The sequence below is a fragment of the Paramormyrops kingsleyae genome, chromosome 14 (assembly GCF_048594095.1).
Source record: "Paramormyrops kingsleyae isolate MSU_618 chromosome 14, PKINGS_0.4, whole genome shotgun sequence".
Lineage (NCBI taxonomy): Eukaryota > Metazoa > Chordata > Actinopteri > Osteoglossiformes > Mormyridae > Paramormyrops > Paramormyrops kingsleyae.
The window spans coordinates 21,545,011-21,565,983 of record NC_132810.1 but is presented as its reverse complement, the minus strand read 5'-3'; the positions used below and the strand labels follow the sequence as shown (position 1 = coordinate 21,565,983).

The 20,973-nt window shown below is 38.8% G+C and overlaps 1 protein-coding gene across 2 annotated transcripts in view; it reads right to left on the bottom strand.

Moving 5' to 3' along the window:
- The window catches only part of sntg2 (syntrophin, gamma 2), a 43,856-nt gene that overhangs the window by 3,002 nt on the left and 19,881 nt on the right, over positions 1 to 20,973 (bottom strand). For both annotated transcript variants that reach the window (XR_011982424.1, XM_023839369.2), the window contains exons 9-14: positions 15,321 to 15,448; positions 9,473 to 9,602; positions 7,936 to 7,974; positions 7,437 to 7,550; positions 6,057 to 6,128; positions 4,273 to 4,482 (exon numbers count right to left, since the gene is read on the bottom strand). Coding sequence is in view for 1 of the 2 variants with exons in the window: in XM_023839369.2 (XP_023695137.1) it covers positions 4,273 to 4,482; positions 6,057 to 6,128; positions 7,437 to 7,550; positions 7,936 to 7,974; positions 9,473 to 9,602; positions 15,321 to 15,448 (693 nt within the window). In the remaining variant the exon portion in view is untranslated. The remainder of the gene's footprint in view (positions 1 to 4,272; positions 4,483 to 6,056; positions 6,129 to 7,436; positions 7,551 to 7,935; positions 7,975 to 9,472; positions 9,603 to 15,320; positions 15,449 to 20,973) is intronic.

Below are 20,973 nucleotides of genomic sequence, written 5' to 3'. Positions count from 1 at the left end.
ATGGGGACAAGGTTAAAAAATGTATGAAACTGGAAGAATATGCACTGTATTTGTGGAATAGTGCAAACAGTAGCAGTGCAACATCAAAGAGGTGCAAATCGTGGTTTCGGTGATGGTCTCACACACACAGTGTCGCACTGAGACAATACGCAGATGCCAGTTCTTTAAACTGCATGTCGCTGACCTGCGGGAAGAAGCTGGCAAAATCACAGCAGGAGCTGAGGGCAGATTTATGCTGGAGGTATGAAGAGCTGGTGGCGTTTGCATAGTGGTGGTGCAGGCAGGCGTTCACTATCACACCCCTGGTATAAAAGTGATGTCGGTGGTAGCATGTGCTAACGCTCCTGATTAGCATCGCTGCTCGGGGAGCCCCGCTCCCTGCCAAGCTGTGCCGCTGCGAGCAGGAGCAGGAACCCAAGTGGCACGGCCGAGGCGGCACGTCGACTGCGCCAATGCCAGGCGATACAAAGCAGAGTAAGAGCCGCTCGGCAGAAAATGTGTTTGAGATCTGGGGAGAGAAAATCCCCACGTAGGTGTGTGATTTTCCATTTCCGAGTAAATGATGAAACAGAAAGTGCATAAGCTTTGGCTTAGGAAGGGTTTTCCAGGAACAAAATACTCTGCCTTCAGTGGATTTTGATAGTGCTTTTCCATTTCATTAAGCCCTTTTGTTTTAACGCTGTCTTAGGCTTGGTGGTAAGATTCTTGGTGCCTCGTATTCCAGCAAATGCAAACCTAATTTGACGGCTCCAGGTGATGCTGTGGAAGTATTAGTTTGATGTTCTCTTGTTGATACTCATACCAAAATGGGCTGTTAATTAACAGCACTGGTTATGTATGTCCTGCCTTCGACTGACATTCCATCCAGGGTCTTCTGTTGCCTTATGCTGGGATCCACATCTGTGTTTTAGAAGCAGCTAGAAGATGGATATAGACGGACACTGTGTTGTATAGAGATTATCTTTGTTCTCTTAAATTCTACATACAGCCGGGATAGTGATACTTATTTGCAATTGTGGCGAAGTTAATTAAGAATTAAGAACATTTACTTTCTAATTCTGGATTAATATGCTTCCACAAACCTTTAAAAGTTTGCATAGTCCAGAAAAAGGGCAGTAATTATTACACTGATAATGCATATAAATAACAATGATAAAAAGATCATTCAAGTAATACTCAAATTTCAGAAAGGTTTCTTTATGATTTTAGGATGAAGGTGGAGAAACAGGGGGTGACATGGTGGTGCAGTGGTTAGCACTGTTATCTCACACCTCTGGGACCTGGGTTCAAGTCTCCACCTGGGTTATATGTGTGTGAAGTTTGCATGTTCTCCCCATATCGTCATGGGGTTTCCTCTGGGTACTCCAGTTTCCCCCCACAGTCCAAAACCATGCTGAGGCTAATTGGAGTTACTAAATTGCCCATAGGTGTGAATGGTGTGTGAGTGTGCCCTGCAATCAGTTGTCCCCTGCCTCATGCCCATTGCTTCCAGGATAGGCTCCAGACCCCTCACAACCCAGTTGGATAATGGATGGATGGATGGGTGGAAAAACAAAAAACATCCAGATAATAATTTTCCATTTGAATTTTGATTTCTTAACTAATTATCTCTCCTCAACATTCTTTCAGAGCACACTGAAGGAGTACTTTACACTAAAAAATGCCAGACCCTAATAACAGCAGAAGCAGCACGAGGAGAACATTAATATGTTAAATTAAAATATCTGTTGCCTTCTGTTTGTCGGCTTCATTTCTCATTGTGGGCTGCTTCCAAAATTTCAAAGGATTAATTCCCATGTCTTTCACAAGCAGAATACTCATTAGGTTTTTCTGAAAACGAGCTATTGTGTCACATATTTCTTTAATGTTCCTCAGAGACCTCAGTTCAGTTGTGGAAAAAATGCAGTGGCATAGAGTACATATTATTAAAAGGAAATAAACTATTCTGCCAGAAACACGCTTGATTGGTTTATAAATTCAAGCTGCTAGCAACCGTGTTGAAGACGGGCGATCTGACAGATCCTGTGGCTGACGCCATTGATTAATGTTCCATTTAATCTCCTCGTTATTTGGTAAGAGCCTCAAAATTTTACAATATTAAACATTTGTATACTGCAATGATATGTAGTCAGGCATGAAAACCTGCTTTTTTCATTGATCAAAAATGATATGGGTACAGTATTTACTTCAATTTGTCATTTTATCATTTTTTTTGTCTTTTTTTGTCCACTCATGCATATCGTATGAGCCATAAACAACACTGATTATCCTTATAAGATCCGGACAATCCTTTTAACTGATGGATTTTCATAAACTAGGAGAACTGTACGTGTTACTATAAAAAATTCCAATAAATATACTTTCAGTTCTGTATTTGAATATATATTTGAATTTTCTGAAAACTAATAATCAGAAATAATCCTGATCCTGGAATTACCAGCTTTAACATGTCGTCACAGTTACTCATAATATATTACAAGAGGACAATTCATAGTACAACCAGGGTTTAAATACACATGGAGCCTTCTGCCAGAACACAAGTCCGCCTCCTTCAACATTAACTTTTTTCTTAATGTACCAAAATTTTGCAGAAACTTAAGGTCTGTGTGAAAAATCACATTTGGGATTTTGACTAATTTCATATACCGGTCACTCACAAACACACACCTACAGACAATTTAGCAATTCCAGTTAAAGTCAGCAGGAAACCCCACGACAACACAGGGAGAAGATGCCGAATCCACACACACAGAACCCTGGCGGAGACTCAAGCCCTGATCCCAGAGGTGTGAGACCACCATGCTGCCCCTCGTGTGATGTGTGCAATACCCAAAAAAAAAAAAAAAGAAATCAAAAAGTTATTTGGTATTGCTTTAAAGGGGTAACGTAACATGTCGACGAATAAAAATACAGCCTAACTAATATTACAATACATTATAATAACTAATAATGCACAGAGCAGCTTATTCACTCCCACCCCCCACTATTTACCTGATGCCCCCCCCCCCCCGATTCAGATTTAAACCCTCTGTATAACAGATCAAGGAATATAAAAATATGTAACCTGTGCATAATGTTTATGTTGCCTGGAAATGTTCTGAACTTAATATACTGCTCACTTAATATACTGCAAAAAAATTCAGTACATTGTGAAGTAGAATGCAATTGTCCAATCTAGGAAAATCATATTTTCTTCATTCTGCGTCTCAGCCCTGAGCTCATTTAATATACTGCAAAAATTTAGTACGTTGTGAAGTAGAATGGAATTGTCCAATCTAGGAAAATCATATATTTTTTTTCTTGCTGAAATGAGTTAAATCTCATCTGACAGCTCCATTCCATTGTATTATTTATACTAGTTATGGGCTTGAAGTATAATTGCCCCAGGGCCTACAGATTTTTATTGCCGTCTGTTCCGCTCATGTCCCTTCCCTTCCCGCGCCGCCATACCCCATTGGCACATCCAGACTGCGTCTCCCTGTCCGGCCCTCCCTAAGTAAGCACATGTCACTCCCCTCCTCACCCCCAACCCCACCTGCCAGCTGCAGCTAAGATCAGAATTTCACCCCCAGTTCTGGGCTCCTATGCAAACAGGCGGCCCCACCGTACGCTGTGAGCAGAGCCACACTTCATAAGAATTGGCCATTGCCCCATATGGTCTGCCTCAGTTGTTGGTGTAACCCTGACAACACATACTGCCATCTGCACGATTCCTGAACCAGAAAACTTAAGCACTGACAAAATTAAGAAATACAATGCTATTGTTTACTGTTGCCATTTTGTTTCTGTAATTGATCTTAATCTGTTGTTTTTTTGCTACAGAGTCATACAAATATAATGACCAAGTAAATTAATTAAATTGACATTTTCATGTATCAGTATCCTTTAAAACACCCAATCTGTGTACATAAATCCATATAAATAATAAATAATATACTGTATATGTAGGTGTTCCTGGTTCCGGTCCGCGCCCCGAACTCAAATGGGTTGTGCATCCGAAAAAATGCCTTTAGGTGGAGAGGTAAATTTTTATATATTTGGGAAAAAATTTAAGACCCCTCAAGTTAGTGTGTTTTGTTCACATCTTAAAAAAATGGAAATGGTTCGCCGAAATCCGCGATCGATTTGCTGGCACCCCCAGGCCGTTTTACCCGCTCACGAAATTTCTGTATGACGTAGACTAGTCTGCGAACATCAGAAGTTTGGGAACCTAATAAATGACATATTCAAGTAAAAAATCTTTTTGCATCCTCAAAGTAAATTTGCACGTACCCTTGTTCTCTGTACTTCCATGAATACGGCTCTTTGGAAGGATTTCTCCCATATGGTGAGATCACTGCCCAGCTCGACACTGAAGGAATGACTCTGCCCATGCCCCAGCAGGACGCTGAAGCTGTAAGCCTTACTACCCTGTGCCTCACAATCGTGGTGGTGACTCAGCTGAAGCTTTGACTGGATCCAACAGTCCTCTGCAATCCAGAGCTGTGGAAAAGGGTAAACAGAACAGCGTATAATTTAATATTCTGTTTAGCAGACAATTCAAACAATCATTTCGGAGAATTAAGTCCTGATGGAAGGAACTCAAATTTACTATTCAGCATTTGGCCATGAAAGTAAGTAAATGTGCATCTATTTATGTATTTATTAGATATATTAATCTGTCACAAATTACCTGCAATTTGATGTCTCACAGCCCACTGTCTAAAAAGTATGTTGGACAAGAGCAAGACAGTGAGAAAAGTTTTAAATGGCTGCATTTTCTTAAACATTTTATTCCTGAGTTGCCCATGTACAGCTCTTACAGGGGTGCCTTGCAGTCAGGCACACACATCATCTAAATTAAACAAGACACTCATATATCCTCAGCCATAAAAATTGGGCAGAATTGTACTTGTATTCTTAAAGTCAATACAGATCTCTTTATTCTCCCTGGGGAGGAGGTTCTTGTGCTTTCGCTCATAATTTATTTTGTGAGCAAACTGCACCACTACAGCCTGTCTTCCACTCAAGCCAGACACCCCTCCCTTTGGGACCTTCATGGGACATTAGGGAACTCTTCTTGATAACTTCCTGTAGTATAATATTGAAGGAAATACTCTGGGAGAGCTTCAAACAATTTCCTGGCAGCAAACAATCAGTAGGTCATATGTTTCCCATCTTTGTTCCTTCCTTCCTCTGAAATACACCAGGGCCTACAGCACAAAACCGTTAAAGAAAATGTGTGTCGTCCATCAGTGTGGAGTAAATGTGGAGTAAATGTGGAGTAAACCCACAGACTGTACGGACTTCACAGTTGCAATCACTATCAACAAGTAATTTCTTCTATTACGTCAGACATTATAGTCAACAGGGTCATACAGAATAGAATCTTTGTTTATCTTAACTACTAAAGCGTTTACTGTTTCATCTCCATGACAACGTCTTACATTGATTTAAGTACTAAGTATTGGCTTTCACAGAACAATGTTCGCCTTGTTGTTGCATCTCTATGGCAAAGATCAATCCATCGCCATTCTCAAAAACAAGCTTGACTTTACAAGCTATGCACAACTGACCAAGTTGACCAAGGATTATCATTATCAGAGTTTGACATATTGCCCTTATCTGAGATGTTTTCTAAGTCTACAAAAATCTCTTTTCAATGTTTGCTTTTTGGAATTTATGTTAAGCCATTTAACTAAAAGCTATTTGAAATTTATTTCTAAGTAGACAGTACCCAGTAAAACAACTTCCTACACTGGATCTCAACATTAAATTGTACATATATAACTCTTTGCCATCATAATTATCTCTATGCAATAGAGGAAATGTGTACCTTCAAAACAGGTTGTTCTATGTATGTCTGTAATGTGTACAAGAATCAGTGTTTTTTACTACAGAATAGAAGCAGATTCCTGCTTTTTTTACACAGGTGAATATTCATATCATTTGACAATCAGGCCATTGCAATGTGCTTCCAAGGCAGGGCTGCTATTATGTGTCCTTGTAAACTAACACCCAATACATAACGCTTAAATCATTTAACCAATTGTAACAGGAAAACTGTTCTTTGATACCTTGTGAGTCTTAAAGAGAACTTCACAGACGTTATGAATCGCCTCAGCTCGTCCCCAGTCCAACGTGCTGACCTAAAAAGAAGTTTTATATATATATATATATATATATATATATATATATATATATATATATATATATATATATATATATTATACACACACATACAAAAAAGTCGACAATTGCATTGATACGATTAGTGCTCGGTATGCATTGATATATGATATTGTTTCTTAGCGCTAGAACACAATTCTGAAAGCTCTCACATGGAATCCTGAACATGGAATATACTGAAATACAAATGATTCTGCGGTACCCAGTGCAAAGTGGTGTGCAGCACCAGTCCCTGCTGTGAAATATGGCTGCCTTTCATACCCTGGGAAGTAGGGGGCCCTGACAGGGCTATAAAGGGGCTAATCCTTGAGGGAGACCTGGGTCAGATTTGAAAAGATCTAACACTGGGATGAAAATGTACATCTCAGCAGAAAAGAGCACCCAAAGCGCAGAGCCAAAGCTGCAGCTTAAGGAGCAGAAAAAGACGAAAAGCTCCTGAAGGTCACCAGAGATCCTCACCTGGCCTGAAAATGTTTGTTAAAGAGAATATGACATAATCCAGAGTTACAAAGCAACTGACCATAAAAATGATTTTCATCTGCTGGTTCTACTGGTTACTGTCTATGGATGAAAAGTTTATGTCATCTGAACTCACCCAGTAGTTTATAATGGCACTGTATAGTTGATTGGTTCAAATGTGTAGATAATAAGGGAAATATGAGTCATCCTCTTTAGTTCTGTATTTTCATAGAAGTATATGATGTAGATGCCATTACTTATGTTGATAATTGCAATTTACATTCTAAGCTGCTGAACTATGAAAAGACGCTGTATTGGTTGAATTTTTGTATGTTGAATAGTTATTCTATATCACCATTCAATTACCTAAAATGCAATAATTATTTAATTCAAGATTATTATGAATTCCCTTAATTCCGTTAAATTACAATTTTAAAAAGCCATAAATGGTGTGATTTTCTTAAAAATATTGTTTAAATTTGCAATGAATAACGTCAACGTAATCAATAAATACTGGTAGCATACTCCGGGTCTTTCATTAAACTATGTTAAGCAGAATCCCATGTACATGAAAATGGATTATCTTTATAATATCACAGTGCTCTTAGCTAGTAATATATATTTCAGGTTCTTAAATTGCATTTGAGCTATTGGTATTCGAAAAGCATGTACTTTAAATGTTAAGTAGAGGACACCAGCAGTACCAGTAAAGGCCCATAGGGAACCCTAGGCAAGCTGCCCCCCCATCGAAGACGGCGCCCTAGGCGGCCGCCAATGTCACATAATGGGTTGACCGGCACTGATCTTACTGGGGGGGTCCTGAAGATGTAGACAGAGGAGCCTTTTAATGCAAGAAACTTGAAGCAGTGAGGTGGGGAGTCGCTGGTTTGTAAGTGGTCACACACCCATCCCATGTGGATGATCTGAAACGAAACATCTTCAAAGGATGAAGATAAAATCCTCCTGGAAATGAAGGAGTTTAAGAAGATCTTTTCTCCCTATTTCACAAGAAAATCAATAATTTATTCCAATTTGCCAGGTGCAGAAACAATGTAGCAAACTGTGTATGCACGTTGTGTGTGTCATCATTGAGATTCTTTATCAAAAATAATACCTATATAATACATTTACATTTGCCCAGTTAAGGAGATTTACATTTTTTAAGATACTTTGTGTATCTCACAAGTATGAAACACTATTTTTTTTTTTACAAAATAGTGTTCCAGCTAGCTATGGTATACAGCAACCTGCATACAGTATATACTGTTTTTTAATATGTTCTATCACACATACGTGGAAATTACGTACCTGGTCGTCAGGTGCAAAGCATTTGTTAATCGTTTTCATCTGTATAACAAATGAATAGAAGCAGATGAATGGTATTTTCCTCAATAATGTTTCTTAGAAATTTACATCTACTGTAATTGAAAACATTTCACCAACTGACACCTGACAGCTGAACATTTCAGAAGTGCTGGAATACAGTATCAAAGCAGAGGAATGTGACAAATGGTTTTAATGTGCCCTCACAGACCTGTAATGCTTAGAATGTCAGGTGTTATACCCATTTCTGTTAGTGTATATCCATGCCTGTCTGCACCTCATAAGTTCTTTAAGTCAATGTGTCTCAAATACTGTAGAACTAAAGGAAGCCTAATGATAAAGAGTGGAGGTCTACCAAACAGCATACATTTAAGCTATCAAGCTGAATGCAGACCAAATGTTATCTATTTTTAGGTTTCAGGTCACCGAGATAAGGCCCAATTCTGTTCCTGGGGCTGACATATAATGATTTAATTGAACATTTAGCAATCAGAACCTGTAATTAAGTGATGCAAGTGAAATAATTAGCTTCTAAAAAAAAACTTCTGTACGCAAGTTCATGTTTGTATCTTTAATAAAGATGGAGCTTTGGCACCATCTCCACAAAACATAAAATGTAACCCATAAAGAGGAATCACTTCACAGGGATCTTGTAAGATTCATTTGCCAATTCTACAGACTGCAACTTGTAATTGCAACGTACAGTAATTACCAGTCCCCACGGTAATGCATTACAGTCATGCAAGGAAATGCATTTCACCATGTCACAAACATCATTCTGTAATTTGGACTTCGATAAGTCTTAATTCCAAAGCATGCATCAAACAAATTTCACAAGATTATATAAAATCTACATAAATAATTTTAGCCACGTTTAGTTAAGGAAGTTATCAGTTGTTCCCCCAAAATGCATTAGAGTATTAAAACCCCTCTCATTTTCAGCTTCCATATTAAAATTTTTAATAGCAGTAATGGAAATATGTTCAAGGATCAGTGCTATTTCATTTTATTTCTCTCTTTTTAAAAATATGTAAAAACATTAATCTGCGATGCATGAAATGATAACACCTGCCTTTGTCATCAGCGCATCTTGCATTACCTCGCTGAAAGCGTGACCCGCAACCCAGTGGGGAATACTACCAATCTGTAAGTGACTGAATTTCATTCCTCAGAAAGGCTTCTGATTACTAAAGGTTATATGGTACATGTCACCTCGATTTGAAAGCAGACATGAGCAGGCAACTAGTTATCGACAGCAGAATCAACAAAAAAAAAAAAAAGACCTCAGGCAGTTCAGAATGTATTGTATACAAATGTGCAAGTATAGTGTAGTATATCATGTAAAACTATAGTGTATAATAAACATCTTAAGATTGGTCAGCTGTATTGTATAGCTAAATCTCTCATGAATAATGACATACATTAAGTATATAATATGTAATGTATACAGATATATATGAATATGGTATATATTATATAAATATATAAATGTGTAATATATAATATGTTTACATGCACTCACATTTTCGAGTGTTAAGTTGTTGATGTTATTGGATATTGACTGAATCCAGTCTGTGCTTTCAGCGGCCGTGCAAAACTGTAGAACACTGGAACGTTCCCCGTTTAAGGCAAGAACTTCAAAGCAGTTGGACCTGGAACAAACGGGAAAAGTGAATTATAACTGGAGAATATGCACAAGGGCCTTATTTTTAAATAATTGTTACTGCACTTATAGATTATACAAAGATCAGTAAATGTATCCGTACATCCTTTCGCCAACTGGCCTGTTGATCCACAATAATGTTCTTGCTATCTGCCTTGTTATAATTGGTTTTCAGTCGTCACATTTCTCACGCTGGCAAAATTTCAAGAGACTATAAAATGAATTACACCCATCCCATATTCATTTTCATGTGTTGATGGATAAGTCTGGCCTTTTCATGTTTCATGTATACCGTGATGCCACAGAAGCCCGTGGCAACGGGAATTTGTTATTAGCATCAATAAGCTAAGTGACTGATTCATAGTAGCAACTTTGCACCTTCATCTGCGTAATTTACACTTTATTCCCGAGCAGGATGCTCTTGAGAAAGCATTTCTTCTAAAACAGATGAGAACCAGGAGACCCAATCCTTCACTGTTGTTTTTAAAGAATCCATCACGGGTAGGAATGAGATAAGAAAATAAAGCTTAGTTTTCACAATCCTATTGTTTCGCCATCATAAATCTGCCTAGAGAGGTTTAATCAGTTCATTACTTCATTACTGGCCTGGACCAAGACTATTATTTGTGTACTTCTGAAATAAGACAGAGTATCAGAAGATGCTCACAATACATTCTGGGGTTTAACACAATTTTATTGCTGCAGTATAACACATAACTATATCTTTAAAGTAAGTATTACATCATCTTAATTCATTGTGGAATTAAATGTGAAAAGATTTATGTTTATCAATTTATTTGCTTGCTTATAATTTTCACTTGCTTGAATAAATTTTTTTTCACATTTTACTAATAACAAAGATTTGCAAATTCTTTCAACCATTCCATATAATAGAATATAATTAACTGTTTTTACTGGACCGTCCTTATATGAAAACTATTTTAAATGGCCATGGAATGGATTTTAATCACAAAATATGTTAATAACCAGAGTGCAATGGAAAGGTTAGTACTGTACATGTCAATCATAAGTTTTACTAAATTAAAGTAAAATGTTTTTCACAAATGGGTCTTCATATAGTGCTGGAGCAGTGACCTCCAGGATAGGCTGTAAACCCCCAGAGACCCTAAATAGGACAAGCAGTTACAGAAGATTGATTGATGGGTGGATGGATGGATGGATGGATGGATGGATGAGAAACAAGCATAAATAAATGCCTACCCATCAATCCATCCATAATATAGCTACAGAGGCCATATTAAAGTTTTTTATTAATTATTCATTTGCTACAAGTACTATTTCTTGTTTGTTATAGCTGAAAGATTAGTAAATTTAATTTCATACATGAAAATGTGATACATTTTTCAATGGAAAAAGCCATATCAAGTCATTGTAGCCCAGACCAGTAGCAACAAATATATAAATGTTAATTTAAGTAAATACGGTAGTAAATGAGCCCACACTTCCTATTCCGCCTCATCATCAGTCATATGCAGCAGTACCTGCTAATGAGCGAGCCTGAACAAAGGTGTGAAATACTCCCTGCATTGTAAGTGAATACAACCCTCCGTTTGATATATTCCAATGTCAGAGCATGGCATGATGCACGTGAGGAAATGGGGGTGACGATCCATTGACGGTTCCGAGACAAAAGTGGTTTATTAAGAAAACTGAACACTGAGGGGAAAACCACAGAATTAAAGGGACCAGGAGGGGTCAGAACTAAACAGAAGGGAAAAAAAAATAACTAAAAAGACCAATAAACCAGCATACAAAGGAACTGCACAACACTGGGAAGAGAAACAGCAGAGTAACAAAGCACAATGACTCACTAAGGCAGGGGTCTGCAACCTTTATTATCAAAAGAGCCATTTTGCCCCCTCTTCTGCCAAAAAAAAATAGTCGGGAGCCGCAAAAAAAAGCAGAGCTTGTAAACTTTTAAAAGTTTTCATCTTTTTTTTATTTTACCTGTTACAACCACTGAATACAACAACAGAAGTGCAGTGTGCATTTGTAGTCCTACTCTGAAATAAATTAAACTGTGAACCGTAGGCCTATTTGAGTCCTTCCTATATTTGTGTAAAAGTAAAATAAAAATGAGTCCACTTTAATATAAATAAAACATTTAGCTAGAGCTTAGCAGCTTTAAAAAGAAACATAAAATGATGAGCGTCTTTGAGAAGTCCATGTCAGTATTCTCTCGTCCTCTTCGGGTTTTTTGCTCAGCCAGCAATCAACTGAAGCACCTGAACATACAAAAAATCTACATCAGCTCGGAGTCTTAAATAAATGTTTTTTTTTTTTCTCGGAAAAATAATAGCTTATTAAATGCTATTGTTCTTACCTGTTTAATGTGATTTCTCTGTCTGAAGTTCTCTGCAGATCTTCCCTACATGTATGTCGGGGCTGTAAGATGTGACTTTGATCTTCATACAGGTCCGTAGGCTCTCATCTGTGAGGCGGGAGCGGTGTTTGGACTTTACGAAGTTCATGTGTGAGAAAACTTGCTCGCATAAGTATGTTGAGCCAGAGATGGACAAGACTCCAAATGCATACTTCTTCATGTTAATATACGTGTCAGGAATGGCACTCCATGTTTCAAAAACAAGTTTGTCGGGGAGGGGGAGTTTTTCCATACCACTCCATTTGTGCTCTTTAGCGAGTGTAGCCTTCTGACGGGCGACTTCTTCAAGATCCGCCGTCAGTGATTTGAACTTATTTACCCACAAATCTTTATCCGCTATGTCGGCCAGTTCAATTTCTAGATCAGGTTTACTTACTTCGGTGAATGCAACTGTGTTCAGCAGGGATTGGTCGATGTCCAGCGGTGTGACAGGGAAAGAGAGAGTAGGTTTCTCCTTTCTGAAATCACTGAATCTTTCTCCAAATGCAGCTTGCATTGTAACGATGGCACGGTGGAAATAATCATAATTTATTTGATTGTTTGCTTCTTTGAACTCTCTTAGGGAGGGGAAGTGAGAGAGCGTACCTTTTTGTGCATCTCTTGCGAACACTGTCATCTTGCGCTCAAATGCCAAAACACCCTCCAGCATCTGCTAGGCTGTGCTTCCCTTTCCTTGGAGATTTTTACTCAGCATGTTCAAGTGACTTGTCATATCCACCATGAAGTAAAACTTACCCAGCCAATCGAGGTCTTCCAGTTCAGGATAGCTGAGGCCTTTGCTTTCCGAGAAGGTCTTCATGTGCTCCGGACAGGTAGCGGAGCGTTTCAGCTCCTCTCCCCTGGACAGCCACTGGACTTTGTTGTGCAGTAGGATATCCGAATATGCGTTGTCGACATCTTCTAACAATGAACAAAACTGTCGGTGGCTTAACCCGTTCACAATTATTTTGTTCACTATCTTGATAACGAGGTTCATCACTTCCACACATTCAGGGGGGAATGTTTGTGCGCACAGTGCTTCTTGGTGGAGGATGCAGTGAAACGTCATCAGCTCTCAATCCAGTGACTTCTGAAGTAAATTCACAAAGCCCTTCTGTGCTCCTCTCGTACTGGATGCCCCATCAGTAAACACTGACACCAGGTGAGTGGTGTTTATTCCTTTTGCTTCTAGACAATTTACAACAGCCTCACAAATGTCCTGTCCTCATGTTTGGGCCTTTAGTGGTATGAGTTCAATCAGTTCTTCCTGCGGCCCATCAGAGTTGACATATCTGCATAACAGTGCTGTCTGCTCAACATCGTTTACATCACTTGACTCATCACAGGCAATTGAAAATGCTTGAGCTGAATTGATGTCATCAATTTGCTTACTGCTGATGTTTTCTGCCATTTTAATGGTCCTGTCTCTGACGGTCTTTGCGGAGAGAGGCATTTCTCGAATTTTCTGAACAATTTCCCGTTTGTTTTTAAAGTCGGAGAATAGATGCTCTGATATTTTTATGAACGATTCTTTCATATATTCTCCGTCTGTGAACGGCTTCCCCCTCTTTACGACCTCCAGAGCTGCCACACAACTAGCAGTGCTAGTTGACTGTGGAGAGCTGATCCACTTCTTGAAAGATAGTTTGCTCTCTTCAGCTTTTCGTAGCAGTTCCAAAATTGCTCTCTTTCACTCATCTTCGGTTGGGTATTTTTCAGCGAATGCTAAGTGCTTGTTTTGAAAATGTCTTTCAACGTTACATTTTTTGTTGTTCGATATTTTCTCGCCACATATCAAGCACACAGCCAAGCCAGCGTCGTTGGCGGTGAATGCAAATAAATATGTCCAGGCTGAATTAAACTCTCTATTTTCTTCTGAAACTTTTCTTTTTTGGGATTTTTTTCATGGTTAGGCTATTGCAGGGTTCGCACACTCCAAAGGCCGCCAGAAGGTAAAGGCGAGGGCTGTTGACGTTGACGTGACGGATATTTTTGTTGAAAAATCATACATTAAAAATAGCTTTTTAAAAATTAGATAGTATCAACTCAAACTCCAAGATAACTGCCCAACAAAAAAAACTAATAATAATGTATGAATAAAAATTAATTAAGAAATACCCTTTATTTATGTTCGTGAATGTAGTCATTCCAATCACGGAAAGGAACAACCAATCAGCAGAGACACAGGACAGCAAGCAACAGGTGAAGTAACTTACAATAAAGGACCACCAAACTTGGGAACCTTAACAAACACAGGAACTAGGAAACATTAACCACACACTAGGAGTACAACACTAGGATAATAAACGTGAAACAAAAGTACAAGCAGACCCGAACTAAAACAAAAGTAAACTAAATCAGGGAAGCAACAAACACTAGGGAAAAGAAAACCAAAAAATATGAACAACAGGTGAGGTTGGCCTGCAGCCCGTACATAGAGGGTTCTCAGCATCCAATGCCACACACTCAGCCCATTGAGTTATGCAGTGGCGTGGGGAGCAAGGGAAAAACACTAGGGACTTAGGACTAAGACAGAGGAGGAAACGGGATGGCCAGCAACCCCTGCTGGCCAAATGGGGAAAGATCACAGAGGGTGGCGTCATAAGGGCACTGACTGTGACATTCCAGTGAAATATTCACAATATGACTGGAATGATATAATGTTTGTGGTCCATAACCAAACATTAGCAAATAGCAAAAACAAAGCAACAAATAAACTATGTCAACATTTCATTACATGAAGATGTTCTTCTGTACTTTTTACCTGTAGGCCTACATGTAAACTTAAACATACATTGATTCCAAATCACTCAGGTCTATATGTATTCCACATAGACATACACAGTCAGATGGACAGACAGACAGAATAGCATGCAAAAGATACACTAGTAACAAAAATTGTAGAAACACCTAGCATTTTTGGCATTATGCTTTATTAATTACTACACAATAATGGTGATAATGTTTATAAATAAAGAATGTACACAAATATCATACATTGGACAATTAGATAAGTAGCAGGAGCATCTTTTGAATTAACTTCTGCAATCACTAAAAATTGAAAGTGTTTCCACAATTTTGACCACCAGTGTAGTTTCTACAAGCAGACTCCCTTAAAGTGCAACAGCTGTTAAAGCGTTTCATTAACATACTACCTCGCCGGGCTGGACATAGAGTCAGTCACCTTCTAGGACAATGCATGTCTGTGCATAGATAGTGGGGTTAACATCTTCTTGCCCATTAAGAATTTTCCCACAAAACCAACAGCCAGCTACAAAAGGATCTGTGTCTTGGAGGTAAATAGCATCACGCCGGATTAGCTACCTTAATTTATCGGTTCCAGCTCTACACCTGGAGACTCGGGCCATCAGCAGGGGGAGGGACACGGCACCCACCCAGCACTTCTTGTACTTTGGTTCATTAGCTGAGGGTGACGGAGGTGAGGATGGAACCTACACAGAATAAATGAGGAGTGTGGTTAACAACGCCGAATGCAGCCATTGATGAAATCAGCCAGTCAGATATCGATGGCAAACACGTCCCGCTTCACGACAGTGTCGAGAGTCAAAAGCCAGCTTTTCGTCCCAAAATGTTATTTCCTTTATTATTATTTTTTTGCCAGACTCCCTTGCTTTCCTCATTCAACATGCTACTAAAAACTTAGCCCAGCCGTGGTGACAGTGATGAAGCTTAGTCACGCATTCAAATGATATTCAATGATTTTTATCCTTTATGTTTTCTCAAACACCTTTTTCAAAGACTAAGAGAAATAAAATAGGCCACAATGCATTGTACTGTTTGCTAAAAATCACTATTTTACATTTACTTCAGCATGTATTCATTTTGCATTTGACCAGCGGCGTCCTATAATTTGAGCAATTCTATCAGGGAAAACTCGGAATTAAATGGAAAGAAAAGGTAATTTTGTTAATGAGGCAAACCAAATAAATACCTCCATGTGAGATAGTGTAAATAGGATAAATAATGGACCATAAACGAAAGAGTGCTTCTCTGGGGGTGAAAAAGGCTTCCTTTACTGGTTCTACACCACATTCAATTGTTCAGACTTTAAGGTTTAGGGATTACATGATGTACATCACTCCGCCGAGGTGATCTAAGTGCCCATCAGAATTTGTCAGGGAATTCATGGCTCGAAAATGGGGAGATGTTCTTTAAAAAAAAGCCGTTGAATAGTTACCGACCGGAGCATTTAAATGAAAGACAGAGGGCTTTTCTTTCTTAAGTGCTCTTTTTTTCACATAAGATAAAGAATAAATGTCTGTGCGTATCTTTCAGGACAGCTGAACATAACTCCAGACAATGTATTTCAAGTTTAAATATGGTATTGAGGCAGCAAAATGGTTCACTGAGTAGCACTAAAACATCACTCTTCCAGTAATTTTTATTTTTTTTTACTTCAAAGGAAATATAATGTTATAACTTTTAAAAACTTAACTTTGCAGACAGGAATGCAGGAACATGAGTCCTATGCTATAAAAATCTTAGTCTTTAGTGTTTCCTAATCATATATGCATTCTTGTAAACTGAATTTATTGCCTTTACAGACTTAATTACAATAGAATAAGTTTGTCTCACCACATTAAATTGTTCCTTAATGTAAAAAATGAATTATATTATTTAACTAATTATGTAAAGACACATGCAGTTATAGAGACATCTACAATGTGTTATCCGGCATTTGCAGGGTTGCAGGATTAGCCTGGAGTACAAGACTTACATTAAGAGCAATTCAAAGCCGCCATTTCACCTAAAGGTGTATTTTCAGATGCACAAAAAAACTCAAAACCAGAATCCAATGCAGTATTCACACCCCTACTGTGGGTTTCTATCCACCAAGCCACTCTGGACAAACATGAGTAACTTTTCAAAAAAATACCGTTCACAGTCAAATTATTATCCCGAAAATACATACATAGCACAAATAAAAAGCAAGGCTTTCATTATTGCACAAAAAAATAATAGGAGCATGACACGGTGCAATATCATATATTGTGATGATATGACAGGACTGAAACTTGAATCTGGGGCTGTTTTTTTCCCTCTGCAATAAGTATGCAGACTGATATTCAGTAATTAAACTTGATTTGACTCCGAGGTCATGCTGTGCCAGATAAAGACTGAGATGACAAGGAATAAAATATTGTCCACATGTCAGAATTGATTAGAGAGACAAGGTGCCCATTCTCACACAGGTAACTCGCCACACAATAACTGAGGAGGCAATATTGTCCTTCATGTCATTTACCTTTTCTGTACCTCAGCTGGTGGGAGATTTGGGTCATGTAAATGAATCAATAAGGATGTCTCTTGTGTGGCTTGAAATGAAAGCACTGCCTGGCCTTAGGAACTAGTCAGGTTTTCTCCATGTCAAACTTGTGAATTCTAGGTATGAGAATAATCAGAGGAAAAATCACTCTTGTGCTTAATTAAAGGACACAAAAATCACCATATGAATTGCTTAAGTATCCAGTGCCAGTCAAAACATAAGGTACATGTCCCAGCAAATTAAACTCACCCAAAAATGTCTAAGATGCCCAAAATAATGTCTTGCTCTTCTATGCTCTGTATAGGATATCGGCTAATTTTTGAAGTACAACTATGGACTAAGACTGCTGAAACCATGACAGGAATTTCTGTTCCTATCAACTGCACTTTGGCCCATTCCTGTGGATTCAAGCTCTTTTTCTCTAGCTGAATGACTATTTTGTAACTGAAATGACTATTTTAACAGTACTAGAAATCATTCATCTGCTACTTGGCAACAAATGACCTACCCTCTCCATACTTTTTGCTCTTCATGTCTCCATCAAGCCCAGATGTCTTCCATTAACTGATATATGCCAGCACCAGTGAGACACTGCTTGAGATGCCTTTATGTAGTCATTTCAGTCATCCACAACTTCTATTCTGCCATCCAGACAGTCCATTCTAAGGTACTTCTGGATCAGTCTACTCTGGACTGATTAGTCGGAGACAGTCCAGACCTGAAGTTATCTCCATATTTGACAAAGTTTTATTAGATGCTATTAATAAACATTATCCCTCCGAAGTTTCACAACCATTTTTCAAAGCAACATTGCACGCAACTTTTTATATTGCATCGGTCTGCATTTGGTTTTAAAACTACACAAACAAGCACATTGCCTTATGTAGGATCACACATGCACATATCACAGGGCCTAAATTCCAGGTGGCCTGAGACAAGGCCGAGCCTGGTACGAGAGGCACCAAAGGGGGGTTACACACACAAACACACACACACAGATAACCAGGGAGGCTAGCACTCCAACTTTTATTGCCCAAAGATTTAGGGACCTACAGACAAGCAGAGTGGACTTCCCGGACAGGGGTCCCTCGACTTGGCACCCAACCCCCTCCACATACACTCTGCCTTACATTTCACTCACCCAACAGACAAACACCCTAAAGGAAGTTTCATTTAAGTTTGGCTTTTGTATACCCTGTATATTGATTTACTCACGACTACTAGTCTCAATATACAGATACGTTATGTTTGTATGTGTCCTAACTTTTAGAGAGTCTTCTGTGTTAGAAACCCCCCCTTCTCTTCCAACATTCCTTTGCGGTCCTTATCTGATCTTGGTGGACCTCACCAAGTTTCTTTGTTTCTACCATGCTATGTTAAAAGAACTGAATTAAGGTGTATCTTATCCATTCTGGAGAAGATGAATTGGCACAAGCCACACCAAACAAAATATGTTGTTTCCAGATGTGCAACTTATATTGATATTACCACAAACTAACGGCCACGCCTATCTATGGATAAGATGTGCTGTTTGGAATATGAATATTTGATGTAATATCCGCACAAAGTGTAACATCTGTTGAGGTGCAACCCAAAACACCTGTATCCTACACTGATATGAATCAGTCACATAGATACAATAATTAATTGTTTAATCAATTAATGCAGATGGTATGAGGTATGTACCTGTGAAGCTGGTATGGCATGTTTGGTATCAAACTGATTGTTAATCACCCCTGATTCCAAATCTGGTCAGTGATTACCATAAAAGTGGATGTATCAAAAGTTATAACAGCTTAATGAAAATCATCAGTAAAGGTAGAATCTGGCGGGCCATAAATCCCAAAAGGACTGATACAGACCCCCTTCCGAAAGCCCGCCAAATGGATGGCCAGCCATTGGGCCAGGAGTCGAATTCCTGGTCATCCCTATTCATGGACTTTACAGCATAAAAATCCTGGCACCTCAGAACAAAGGCGGGCAGAGAACAACCAGCAGCAGAGCAGAACAACCGCCAGCCGGCGCAGAGAAAACCATCCGCCCGAAGGAGAACATCAGCCCGGGAGAAGAGAAACCCACAAGAAGCCCTCCGGTGAAGGCCCAGCTGAACAGAGAACAGCACCCAAGACAAAGCTTCACCAGGAGACAGAATCTAAAGGGACTCCACTCCACTGCTCCAAACGCCGCGCCTTCCTGAGTGCCATCAGCTCAGCAGCTCTGCCATCAACTGCCAAGACCCCCCCCCCCACTCTTCAACCAAGTAAACCAACTTCCTTTCATTCTAACAACTTAAGCTGTTCTGTTTAACCTGCTATAAGACTTTAGGGTCGTGTTTCCACAAACTATGCTTGCTTTGCAGAACAGTATTTCCCATTTAAGGTTACTCATTTAAATCCGGTCATTGCATTTTCATAATTACATTGTTTGTTTTATTCCGTTATTTCGTGTTTGTTGTTTGTGTTAGGTGTAATGTCTGTCTTATGTTAGTTGTAGTGTTAGTTAGGAATAAATGCATGTCTTTTACACAACTTTAGCCTCCGTCATTGTGTGTCTCATAATAAGTTCCTGCCATTGTGCGATCTTGCTACACGCTCTGAACCTCAAACTCACCGGAAACATCGCGAGACTCTCTCTCATCGGCCGTGAGGGGAGCTTCGCTACCAATTGTTTACATTACCTGATGATGCAGCTCGCTGGACGAGCCTTCTAACCCAGGTTACTAAGCGATACTGGTAATTAGTGAATCCCATTTAAGTGTCACATTGACAGACTCACAGGGATACCCCAATTGAGTTTGGAGGAGCCGACCATTCGGCATAACAATCGATTAATAATCAGCATTAAATAATAATTAATTAAGCTTTAATTAATTCAAACATATTGGTGGAGAATATTAAAATTTATTTGAGCTATTAATTCCTACACTTATTTCACTTGCCTCAGCAGAAATCAAATTTAAGATTTGCCAGCAAAGGTACAATATGCTCCCATTCAAAACCAGCAATCAAATTGTTCAGTTTAACTTATTTTAATATCTCAAGACCAAATAGCCAACTTGAAAACAACCAAGTCAAACTCCGTATTTACTTAGGAACATAAATTCTTGAATGGCAGCTCTCTACATTGCTAATGGCATAATTTATGCTTAGTCACTACAACCACTGAAGCCTGTTTAATCAAACCAGTAACACTTCTTGCATATTACTGTATGCAGTCTGTAAATATCGTAAATGCTGCTGATGTTATTGATTTATATTATTTGCACGGAATTTATCAAATTACAGCAAAGACATTATACATTGTGAATCACATAAATAATCTGAGCATAACTTTTATTTGTGTCACTGCTTACAAAAAATTGAACTATAAGGTGACAGACAAACAGCGCATTGGATAAGTATGCTGTAGTATGCTGTAGTATACTGTTGATTTACTATGTGTGTGTGTGTTTCTTTTTTAGAGAGAGGACGAGAAGTTAAATAGTGCAAACATTGGCTGCCATCAAAATGTCACTTGCAATGTAAATTTTTGCCTTTGTAATGACTCCATAGGGAAAGAATCCAAGGTCTGAGTCCAATAAATCCTCATCACCCAAATCTGTAGGCCAAACGCTGGCAGGAAGGGGAAAGGCAAAAGATTGCCCAGGATGGCACCCTCTGAATGGGCACCAGTGTAGCAAAATGCTTGTGC